Below are 12,327 nucleotides of genomic sequence, written 5' to 3'. Positions count from 1 at the left end.
CAAAACTGCTCATGGAAAGCCAGGAAGATACAAATTTTCTAAGATGGGTCTAGAGGGCATATTAATAATTGATTTAACTGGTGTTGCATGCTGGAATGCAGCATCTTTTTCAGAAAGTTTTATAATATATTGGCTCTCAAAAAGAGGGCACAGATACTATACTTTGTTAGATGTTTCTTAGAGCCTGAATGTAAAATTAAAATCACTAAATATATTTTTAAGGTTAACTTTTTAAGTAGTCTTGTACAGTACACCTTACTTGTTATAGTAGTAAAAATAAATGGTTAATTTGACTTCCTTTCCATGTAATTATATTTTTCATTGACATGCTGGCTGCTCTTCAAGCTTTTTCTGAAGTGTGATGGCAGACTGCAATGTGATTTTGTTGCTGTAGAGACCTGGCAAATTATAGATAAAAGTTCTTGCTCACTATTTAGTAGTATAATAGGAATAAATTATAATAGGTTTAGATATAACAATTTTTAAACAGACTTTACACGCTAATGTAGTCAACCGCATGATACCTATATGTGAGCCTGAATTACACAGTCATCTGTTGTGTGCTAATAATCTTGATACACATTTTAGAATGTAATTTTGAACCACGTGTTGTATTCCCAAGTATTTTGTTATATAGTTTGAATAGTAAATCTTAGGATAATTAAAACTAGCATTTATGTTGGGGCTAATCTTAATGTATTCAGTAGGCTAGTTATGTTCTGTCCACTGAAAACATTTTCTGCATTTTTTTCCCTTTTTTTTTTTTTTTAATGTTTCAGAAGGCTTGGAGGAATTTTAAACTTTTGCTAAACACCTTAATTTCACTTTCTTTCAGGAGACAAGTTGGAATATTTATTAAATCATCACTACTGTCAGCCGCCAAATCTCATCAGGCTTCACTGAACAAACCACGTTTAAAATTTGTCAAGCAGCAGGGCCAGTTGCTAAGGGTGACAGTGCACGGGAAGGATTAAAAGTGAACTATGACTCAACTGAAAGTATACGTCAGATTACTGGGAGCCTATCTGTTCATCAGTCTTCATGTTCAAGGTAAATTCATATTTGTTTAAATCTCATTGTTTTTTTAATAATCTTTCATTTGGAGTGGCTATAAATTCCAGTGGTTTTATGATATGGGTCCTTTCAAATATCTGAATGTACAGTACTGTTCTTTTACAAGAGTAAAGTTTGTGTGGCTAATCAGTTGCACATTTGTGTTAGAAAATTGTGAGGGAGTAAATTTAGTGACAAGTGTATAAATTGATTTAAATGTTAGATCTTTTCTATCTTTCTCAGTGTGCATGAGTGGGTCTCACTAATGGTGATTGGTATCATGTCTGCATAAAAGGGAAGATTTTATTTATATTTCCTTACACAAATGTGGATAACTTGTATTTTCTTTATGGGTCTGATATCATAGGCATGTATTGATGTTACTATGGACAAGTGATCAGTCAGCCTCAAATGGTACAAAGAAGTACCCAGAATTGCAGATGACTATCCACGTTCTAAACATATGCAGTAGCTTTTTGCTAAGTTCATTACGTATGTGCATCATTACTTACCCTAAACGTTTCAAATTAGTACTTCCAAGTGTTTTGGGAAACTAGGGTGTGGTGGTAAACGGGATCTTCCTGCTGCTTTCCTTGCGGAAAAAGCTTCCGAGCCTAAGGGAACATGTAAATGACTGGGAACCAGGAGGGCTGCTTCTACTCTAGTCTCAGCACTTCACAACCCTTATTTTGAGTGGTCCGTTACTACAACCTTGATGGTTGAAGTGTGGAAGTTGCAGTTTAGCATAGAAATATTTATTGAGTGGTAGTTTATGGCCTTGTTGTAGCGGGGAAACTGCTTTTCATTTGCGCAAGCTGTGAGATTTTGGAAATCAAGTACTATGCATGTACATCAGTGTTTCTGTTATGTTTAAGAGCATACCTAAGAGAAGATGTGCTATATGTGCATCCACTAAGGGGCAAGGAGAAATCTTCTGTTGAGAGGACGAGACCTATAGCGTCAGTTTGTTCAGTATTTGAGCTTTCATTCAAAAACCTGGAAAATTGTAGTTTTATGGTTGCAGAGGCGTTCACAAGCATACACAGGGCATACCAGAGTACAGTTGTCAAGTATCAGAGGGGTAGCCGTGTTAATCTGGATCTGTAAAAAGCAACAGAGAGTCCTGTGGCACCTTTAAGACTAACAGATGTATTGGAGCATAAGCTTTCGTGGGTGAATACCCACTTCGTCAGATGCATGTCAGACGAAGTAGAGTAGAGTTCTTTCCTAAGTCTGCAGACTGCTCCAGTACCTCTGCATTGATCATAGCTTTGCCAAACAGCTGTGCAGTTAACAGGACTCTAGACAATTTGACTGCTATTATTTAGTGCATATATGTAAACAGGTTTGCAGCTTCTTTCCAGACACACATCAATCACTACTTGATGTCATATGGATGGCTCAGTTTTATTTTTAGATGTCACTTGAGCTGCTTATTCTTCAAGAGTAAGAGCCCTCCAAAGATGGAATTACATGTAAAGGGGAAATTATTTATTTTGTAGTTCTTCAAGTGATGGCTCTTCTCTGTAACTTGAAGTCTTCAAGTCATGATTTGAGGACTTCAGTAACTCAGCCAGGCAGAGGTTAGGGGGTCAATTACAGGAGTGGGTGGGTGAAGTTCTGTGGCCTGCAATGTGCAGAAAGTCAGACAAGATGGCCGGTGCGTGTGCCCTGGATGCCCCTGTGCCGTCCCACCTGAAGGCATCAAGGGCAGAGAGGGCTCTGCTGTCCCTCAGTTTCTTCTTCTTAATTCCTTTGGTGGTGAGACAGATCCCCTGTCTGATTCTCTGCACACATTGTGACTTGGCTACTCTTTTATATAGTTAGGTTAATATAGGTTTCTCAGGGTTTTTTTATTAGTGGTAGGTGTGACACGCACCCCAAGTTCTTCGCAGTTACATTGTTGTGATGTCATTATGACATAATTATGATGTATTTTATGCAAGATAAGTCATGTAAGGTGTCGTCGGAGAGGTTGTGATTTGCTGAATATGCTTGTCCTATTTGTATGCATGTATCATTTTTGTATCTGAGCTTATGAATATTAACTACGTATCTGTATTTCAGGTGTAGTTGCATCTGGGTGGTGCCCGCTGGACAGGATGCTTTCGAGGGTGGGTGGGTGGGAAAGGTAGGGCCTGTTCAGGGCAGTGGGCCATTGGGGAAAAAACAGAGGGCCTTGGGGGGAGGCTTGTCTCCCACCTGGGGAGCCTTCCTGAGAGCGCTTCAGACAGCCGCCGAGCGATGACTGCTGTGACTCTGCAGGGACATGTGGTGAGACCACATGTCTCTGGACTCCATCTTGGGATGTCAGTGTTTTTCCACGGACCAGTTTGGGAACCAAGTTTTGGGAGCAAAGGGTTCCCGCCATATCCAAAGGCTGTATGGGTCAGGAAGTGACATCATCTGACGTTCTTTACTCCTCACCCAGGAAGACTCCTGGAAACACCTGAGCAGCAAAGACGGAACTGGGGGAAGTGCTGAACCCAGGCTAAAGGGATTTTTAGTCTGTGAATAAAACACCTGGCTTTACAGCTTGGAACCCCCAAGTGCAGCTTGCCCCTTAAGAATCTGCAGCCTGCTTGTATAATCTCTTAGGGTGAGAATCATAGAATATTTGGGTTGGAAGGGACCTCAGGAGGTCATCTAATCCAACCCCCTGCTCAAAGCAGGACCAATCCCCAACTAAATCATCCCAGCCAGGGCTTTGTCAAGCCTGACCTTAAAAACCTCTAAGGAAGGAGATTCCACCACCTCCCTAAGTAACCCATTCCAGTGCTTCACCACCCTCCTAGTGAAAATCTTTTTCCTAATATCCAACCTAAACCTCCCCCACTGCAACTTGACACCATTATTCCTTGTTCTGTCATCTGGTACCACTGAGAACAGTCTAGATCCATCCTCTTTGGAACCCCCTTTCAGGTAGTTGAAAGCAGCTATCAAATCCCGCCTCGTTCTTCTCTTCTGCAGACTAAACAATCCCAGTTCCCTCAGCCTCTCCTCATAAGTCATGTGCTCCAGCCCCCTAATCATTTTTGTTGCCCTCTGCTGGACTTTTTCCAATTTTTCCACATCCTCCTTGTAGTGTGGGGCCCAAAACTGGACACAGTACTCCAGATGAGGCCTCACCAATGTCAAATAGAGGGGAATGATCATGTCCCTCAATCTGCTGGCAATGCCCCTACTTATACAGCCCAAAATGCCGTTAGCCTTCTTGGCAACAAGGGCACACTGTTGACTCATATCCAGTTTCTCATCCACTGTAACCCCATGGTCCTTTTCTGAAGAACTGCTGCCTAGCCATTCAGTCCCTAGTCTGTAGCAGTGCATGGGATTCTTCTGTTCTAAGTGCAGGACTCTGCACTTGTCCTTGTTGAAGCTCATCAGATTTTTTTGGCCTAATCCTCTAATTTGTCTAGGTCCCTCTGTATCCTATCCCTACCCTCCAGCGTATCTACCACTCCTCCCAATTTAGTGTCATCTGCAAACTTGCTGAGATTGCAGTCCATGCCATCCTCTAGATCATTAATGAAGATATTGAACAAAACCGGCCCCAGGACCGACCCTTGGGGCACTCTATTTGATACCGGCTGCCAATTAGACATGGAGCCATTGATCACTACCCGTTGAGCCCGACGATCTAGCCAGCTTTTCTATCCACCTCTATCCACAGCTTTCTATCCACCATTCATCCAGCCCATACTTCTTTAACTTGCTGGCAAGAATACTGTGGGAGACCGTATCAAAAGCTTTGCTAATAACACGTCCACTGCTTTCCCCCCATCCACAGAGCCAGTTACCTCATCATAGAAGGCAATTAGGCTAGTCAGGCATGACTTGCCCTTGGTGAATCCATGCTGACTATTACTGATCACTTTCCTCTCCTCGAAGTGCTTCAGAATTGATTCCTTGAGATGTGCTCCATGATTTTTCCAGGGACTGACGTGAGGCTGATTGGCCTGTTGTTCCCCGGATCCTCCTTCTTCCCTTTTTTAAAGATGGGCACTACATTAACCTTTTTCCAGTCATCCGGACCTCCCCTGGTCGCCATGAGTTTTCAAAGATAATGGCCAATGGCTCTGCAGTCACATTCGCCAACTCCTTTAGCATCCTCAGATGCAGCGCATCCAGCCCCATGGACTTGTGCTCATCTAGCTTTTCTAAATAGTCCCGAACCACTTCTTTCTCCACAGAGGGCTGGTCACCTCCTCCCCATGCTGTGCTGCCCAGTGCAGCAGTCTGGGAGCTGACCTTGTTCATGAAGACAGAGGCAAAAAAAGCATTGAGTACCTTTGCTTTTTCCACATCCTCTATCACTAGGTTACCTCCCTCATTCAGTAAGGGGCCCACACTTTCCTGGACTTTCTTCTTGTTGCTAACATACCTGAAGAAACCCTTCTTGTTACTCTTAACATCTCTTGCTAGCTGCAACTCTAAGTGTGATTTGGCCTTCCTGATTTCACTCCTGCATGCCTGAGCAATATTTTTATACTCCTTCCTGGTCATTTGTCCAATCTTCCACTTCTTGTAAGCTTCTTTTTTGTGTTTAAGATCAGCAAGGATTTCACCGTTAAGCCAAGCTGGTCGCCTCCCATATTTACTATTCTTTCTACACACTGGGATGGTTTCTTCCTGCAACTTCAATAAGGTTTCTTTAAAATACAGCCAGCTTCCCTGGACTCCTTTCCCCCTCATGTTGTTCTCCCAGGAGATCCTGCCCATCAGTTCCCTGAGGGAGTCAAAGTCTGCTTTTCTGAAGTCCAGGGTTTGTATTCTGATGCTCTCCTTTCTTCCTTGTGTCAGGATCCTGAACTCGACCGTCTCATGGTCCCTGCCTCCCAGGTTCCCATCCACTTTTGCTTCCCCTACTAATTCTTCCCTGTTTGTGAGCAGCAGGTAAGGAAAAGCTCTGCCCCTAGTTGGTTCCTCCAGCACTTGCACTAGGAAATTGTCCCCTACACTTTCCAAAAACTTCCTGGATTGTCTGTGCACCGCTGTATTGCTCTACCAGCAGATATCAGGGTGATTGGAATCCCCCATGAGAACCAGGACCTGTGATCTAGTAACTTCTGTTAGTTGCTGGAAGAAAGCCTCGTCCACTTCATCCCACTGATCTGGTGGTCTTTAGCAGACTCCCACCATGACATCACCCTTGTTGCTCACACTTCTAAACTTAATCCAGAGACTCTGGTTTTTCAGCAGTTTCATCCTGGAGCTCTGAGCAGTCATACTGCTCTCTTACCTACAATGCAACTCCCCTACCTATTCTGCCCTGCCTGTCTTTCCTGAACAGTTTACAGGTCTGTCGCATCTTACGTGCATTTAACATGCGCGAATTCAACTTTACGCGGTCGGCAAAAACAAAAAAAAAAGAGAAAAATTACAATTTAAATACTGTTCCTATAGTGTGGGCGATTCCACCCGCCATTACATTCAATGTAATTTTGACTATACCTGATTTTCACTTGAACACGCTGACTGTGGAACGTAACCCCAGCGTAAGATGAGACAGACCTGTATATCCATCCATGACGGTACTCCAGTCATGTGAGTTATCCTACCAAGTCTCTGTTATTCTTCTGCTATGAATCTGCTATTCATAGTCAATCTATTTAGTATATTAAGTTTAGTTTGCATTTTTGTTTATTTGCTATGTAATCTGCTTTAATCTGTTCGCTATCCTTTACAATCACTTAAAATCTGTCCTTTGTAGTTAACAGACTTGTTTTTGCTTTATCTAAACAAGTGAGTTGGAGGGAAGTGTGTGGGAATCATAACTCGGGGGCAAAAGGTTGTTGCATATTCCTCTTCACATTGAGGGAGGGGGCAAATTTTATGAGTTTATGCTGTACAGTTTCCTGTTCAAGCTAGCTTTATATTCCAGAGGGGATGGGTGCTGAGGAGCTGGGAGTAACCTTCCCATGCAGGAGCTGGTCAGAGAGCATGCTTGTAACTGCAGCTGGGTGTGCCCCTACTGTATGTATGCTGGTGAAAGTGCAGGCTGGAGGGCTTTGTAGCTTGTCACAGCAGTACTATGTGAGAGGAAGCCCAGGCTGGTGGATTGGGGGCTCAGTGGTAACCCAGTTCCAGGTGGCAGCCCTGAGGGAAACCTGTCACAGTAGGAACTTCCTTGTTACCTAGGTTTAGCTGCTATGACTGAAACCAAGTCCTTGGGGTTCAAAATTTGCTCTTCCTGTGATGCAGCTTTCTGCTTTACAGACATTCATAAGTGCCTTTTTGTGCCTAGGACAGGGACACGTCCCTGAAAGATGCTCAATTTGTTGCTCCTTCTCCAAGAGAACACAGAAGGCAAGAGACCCCTCTTTAACCCTTTATCTTGGAATGCTCAATAGAAGCCTCCTCAGAGCCAGAGAAAAAAGATCCTTCTTGGTCTGAACTGGCTTCCTCAGTTGCTCTACAAGCCTTTGTCAATGTAGGTTTTGGTTCCTTTGAAGAGCCTGGAAGCTCAAAGTTGAGTCTCAGCATGCAGGAGCACTGAGTCCTCCACCTAGTCACCTGAAAGGAGTAGGAAGGAACAACATTCCCATAGTAAGCACAGGTCTAGATCACCTTCCCCAGGACTCCTGGACAGTAAAATGATGTATACATCTCATTTTACTCAGCCAAAAGGCATTTCATGGCCCAAATTTGCCATGCAGACACAGCTCAAAATCTGGTCACCAGATACACACATTACCATCTCAGGCAGAGATGGTCTACATTACACCTGTGACCCAGTTCTGATGACCCTGACCTCTATACCTCCAGTGACTAACCCTACAGTGGAGATACTCCCAGCACCAACTTACTCTGTGCCAAAGTTATTTTTGATACTGAGTGATCTTATGGTATCTTTGCAGCCTGAGTCACGGTTACTCTCCTCAGCTGTTGGAGTGCCCCATACCTCAGTACCAAGGCTGGCCTTACGGAAAATGATGCCCTGGGCGAACTTGTGTTTTGACGCCCCGACCCCCGTGGGCATGGTATTTCCCCTGGCACTATGGGCTCCCCAACCCCTGCACCCCTGTCCTGCGCCCCCTTTGCCACTAACCCCTGCATTGTGCCCCCTTTGCCACTCACCTCTGCACAGTGCCGCCTTTACCCCAATCCCTGCACTTCCCTCCTACCCATGCCCTGAACCCAGGCCTGCTCTGCCAGTGTGCCCTGCCTCACTGCCCCCCCTGCCCAGTGCCCCCCACCCCCTTATGCCCAGCAACACCCATGCCCAGTGGCCCCTCTCCCAGAGAGCTCCACCGCAGATCTCTATGACCAGCGCCCTCCCACTCACAGACCCTCCCCCACTGCCCTGTGCCCTTCTCACAGCTCCCCAGCACCCCATATTCCTGAGGGAATTCCGCACCAAAAAATTAAAAATTCTGTGCACAATATTTTAAAATTCTGCATTTTTTATTTGTCAATAAATAAATGTGGCGGCTCCAGCATGGCAGTGGCAAGTATAGGCCACTGGTTGCATGGAGGTGGGACATGACCCTGCAGCCTTCCCCCTCCTTTCCCCTCCCATCCCCTCCTAGGATAGGGACTTGGGGGTGAGATACCTCTGTGTGCATGTCAGAAGGCCACAGGGGAGCGTTTTACATGATGGCTGGGATGTCAGCCATGACCCAAAATCCATTTGAATGACAAAAAAGAAATAGCTGATACCAGTAGCTGAGTCCAGCCCTCATTCAGGCCCTTACCTGCCACCACTCTGGGCTATCACCTTCCAAAAATGGCCTTTCATTCTCCCTAAAATAGCATGTCACTCTAATCCTGAAAAGTAAAGAGGTGCCACGAGATGTCACTGGAAGGGGGATGTTATTCTAAATTTGTCAATCTTGAGAAAGCAGTGAAGTGATTAAGACACTTTCTTTACACTTCAAGAAGCTGAAGATGTTTTTAAAAGGGGAAGTGCTGACATATATGCACATTACCTATAAGAAAAGGAATCAATTCACCAGTGCTAAACAGCACAAAGAGAAATAAAGCAAGAAATCTCACTGTTTCCATCCTTCCCTTCCATGCCTGTCCCCCCCCACATTCAGACTTCAATGCCCAGCCTGGCTCCCCCGCCTTCCCAGCTTCTCTGGGTATCCTCCTTCCTTCCCCCCACTCTGTTCCCAACCTTGCCGGCTCCCCCCTCACCTCCTGCCCGGCCTCACGGGCTCCCCCCAGCTCACTCACATGTCACATCACAAGGAGAGAAAGTTTCTGTCCTGGCCCTGGCCTGGCCTTGCGGGGCCCTCCCCCTGCCAGAGACCAAGTGGTGCAGGCAGTGAGGGTCGGAGGGACTAAGCTCTGCTCCAGGCAGTGGTTGGGTCGGGCTGCTGCGCTGCCAGTGATGGACTGGGCTCCTGGGAGGGGTGGGGGGTGGAGCCGGAGCCCTCAGCCACCTGGCTGAGGAGTGAGTGGACAGAGGGGAGGTGCCAGTAGGGCGGGATCACGGAGAAGCCTGTGGACCCAGCGCTGGAGAGGAGCCAGAGAGGAGTCCGCGCTGCGGCCAAGTGAAGTCCCGCCACAGCCAGCAAGGGGAAGCCCCGAGCCCCTGTTGGGGGCACCCTAGGCATGGGCCCAGTTTGCCCGGCCCTAAGGCCGGCCCTGCTCAGCACTATCTACCAGTACTGCTGTGGTGACCGGTCATCTCTTCAGCTCCAGTGGTAGAGGAGACTCGGGTTCACTCTAGAATTCTAGATAGGTTAGTCCGACCATTAGAGGAGTACTCATTTTCTTCCTCCCTTTCAGAATTCAGTTACAAAGTGTCCTCTACCTGTGCACCTTGTTCCCATTCATGACTCCTTACTAGTCTGACTAGACAAGGAATCCAGGAGTTGCCACTATAAAAATAAACCCATGGCTTCTTGGGGAGAGAGTGTTTTTTGACCACTGCAGATTTCAGCTTACAGTGCTGTTTAAAGCATGGAAACCCCAAAGAGGAAGTTGTTGATGTGATTGTTAAAGACAGACATCCTTTTTTGCACATAACTATTTCCTATATGGCTTAATTGGAACAGCTTTATTACCAAAGAAATGGAACCCTAGTTCCATAATTTCACAGTGCAGGGACTGAAGATTTTAGAAAAGGTGCTGTATTTTGTCATTCATTCTCCTATGTTTATAAAAATGTGCCCTCTGCTGAAATTTTGCACAGAAGAACATCATTCTCTTTTTATTCGCCTATTAAAAAATTAAGTTTGGCTATTTCAATTTTAAAACATAATTTAAGATATAAGTTTAGTTTAACTTTTATCTGCTGATCCTTGCTCCAAAAGAATAGGGCAGCTATCCATATGAATGTCTTCAGAGATCACATGCTTGGTACACGAGATGTCACTGGAAGGGCGATATTATTCTATATTTGTCAGGCTTGAGAAAGCAGTGAAGTGATTAAGACACTTCCTTTACACTCCAAGAAGCTGAAGATGTTTTTGAAAGGGAAAGTGCTGATATATATGCACGTTACCTAAAATATTCTAAAGCAAAATCCGCATAACGGTGTATGTTAAATCATTGCTGTCCTCAGCCTTGGTATTAGGTAGAAAACTGGTAGATTTCAGTTTTGTTGTAGCAGATGGTTTTCAGAGTCTGTGTCCCAACATACAAAAATAATCTATAAATGAAAGTAACTTCATAAAAAAGTCAGTCTAGCTGTTGTTCGCAGGGAAGGTCCACAGACTCATTACAATGGGTCTTACTACTTCTTGCAGTTCTTTGGAGGCAGAAACCAAACCTGTCAATCAAGGTTGGCAGGGTTTGGCCACATCTCTGAAGGCTGACCCAGCCAGCCAGTAGGAACTGGCCTGTGAAACTGCAGAAAGGTTTTCCCAGAATATTATTCCTGTTCAGAGCAACAGGAGAGGAAAAATTAAAAACAACAAGAAAGGGATCCTTTTTATTCTTAGTAGTTAGATTATTAGATTCTAAGCGTTTGTCTACAATTGACCAGCATGGCTATATCAGAATAATGATTCTACCATAGTTATACTGGTATAACTCCCTATGTGGATACACTGTTCTGAAATAAAGATGATTTGGCCAAACCAGCTGTTTAAACTGTGTAAGCTTGAATCTTTTATAAAACCATAATTTAAGACTGATGTGCTGACACAGTTCCTGCTGCTTCTTCTTTGACTATCAGGAGTAAAGGGTATCCTGAAAGTTTCTTAGGCATTTTGTGTCGAGTTTCCCTCTACACAACATCTTGCCTTGTCAATTTTTTCTGTCTTGTAATTAGATCAGACACAACTATGTAGCAGGTCTTTAGTATGGTGTCATTGATTCCTTTCAAAGACATATTTGATGCTAAAGTTCCTGAGGATCAGAAATAGTTATTTCTGTGCCAGACCACTCTCTTGTAGGTGAATCCTTCTTCCTTGCCAGAAAGTTCACGTTTGCATACTTCCCAAAGCCCTGGTCCCAGAATATATATTATTAAACTGTGATATTTTCTCTCTCAATTAGGATGCGTACAGCCAAGCTTTGAACTTCCCATATCTCTATAGACAGCAAAATAAGTAAATGGCAACTCATGCTGAATTATGAACTTTATGAAATCATAAATATGTAATGAAGTTGTTTTGTATGAACTGTTACACTAAACATGCCTTTTTAAAAAGTCAAATTATTTACCAGCAATACATTGGTAAGCAACTCTTTGCAAACAGATGTACCTTGAAAGGAGTATTTTGGAAGTCTCCTAGACCGTCCATAGTAGCTGTTAAAACTAAAGCTCAGTTTCTTTTCTAAGCCTGATTTACAACTTCACCCCCTAACTTCACCAAAATCAAACTATTCCACTTCTCATTTTGCATGATACATTTTTCCCATAGTAAAATTTCTCTGGAAGGTTTGGGGTGGGGTTACAAATTGCTTTAAAGATAGTCTTCCCAAATTCTCAGTTCTGGGTCTTACCTGACAACATTCCTCACAGCTGTTAAAGAATGTTGTCCCCTAAGGCTGCGATAGCAGGATAGGGCAGAAGCAAGGTTCCCTTCTGGTGTAGTACAGTGGTTCTCAAACTAGGACTGCCGCTTGTTCAGGGAAATCCCCTGGCGGGCCGGGCTGGTTTGTTTACCTGCCGCATCTGCAGGTGTGGCTGATCGCGGCTCCCACTGGCCGCGGTTCGCAGCTCCAGGCCAATGGGGGCTGTAGGAAGCGGCACAGGCTGAGGGACATGCTGGCTGCCCTTCCTGCAGCCCCCATTGGCCTGGAGCGGCGAACTGTGGCCAGTGGGAGCCGTGATTGGCCGAACCTGCGGATGCCGCAGGTAAACAAACCAGC

General features: G+C 44.7%; 1 protein-coding gene across 1 annotated transcript in view; it reads left to right on the top strand.

Annotated features, from left to right (window-relative positions):
- Nucleotides 1-12,327, top strand: part of BMPR1A (bone morphogenetic protein receptor type 1A) — a 174,528-nt gene that overhangs the window by 104,440 nt on the left and 57,761 nt on the right. Inside the window, exon 3 of the mRNA XM_034777384.1 lies at nucleotides 836-1,050. Within this exon, the coding sequence (XP_034633275.1) occupies nucleotides 984-1,050 (67 nt within the window). The 5' untranslated portion in view covers nucleotides 836-983. The remainder of the gene's footprint in view (nucleotides 1-835; nucleotides 1,051-12,327) is intronic.

Source organism: Trachemys scripta, chromosome 7 (assembly GCF_013100865.1).
Source record: "Trachemys scripta elegans isolate TJP31775 chromosome 7, CAS_Tse_1.0, whole genome shotgun sequence".
In the NCBI taxonomy this organism is placed as follows: Eukaryota; Metazoa; Chordata; order Testudines; family Emydidae; genus Trachemys; species Trachemys scripta.
Note: the sequence above shows the minus strand (reverse complement) of the source record. Positions and strands in the feature narration are given on the sequence as shown.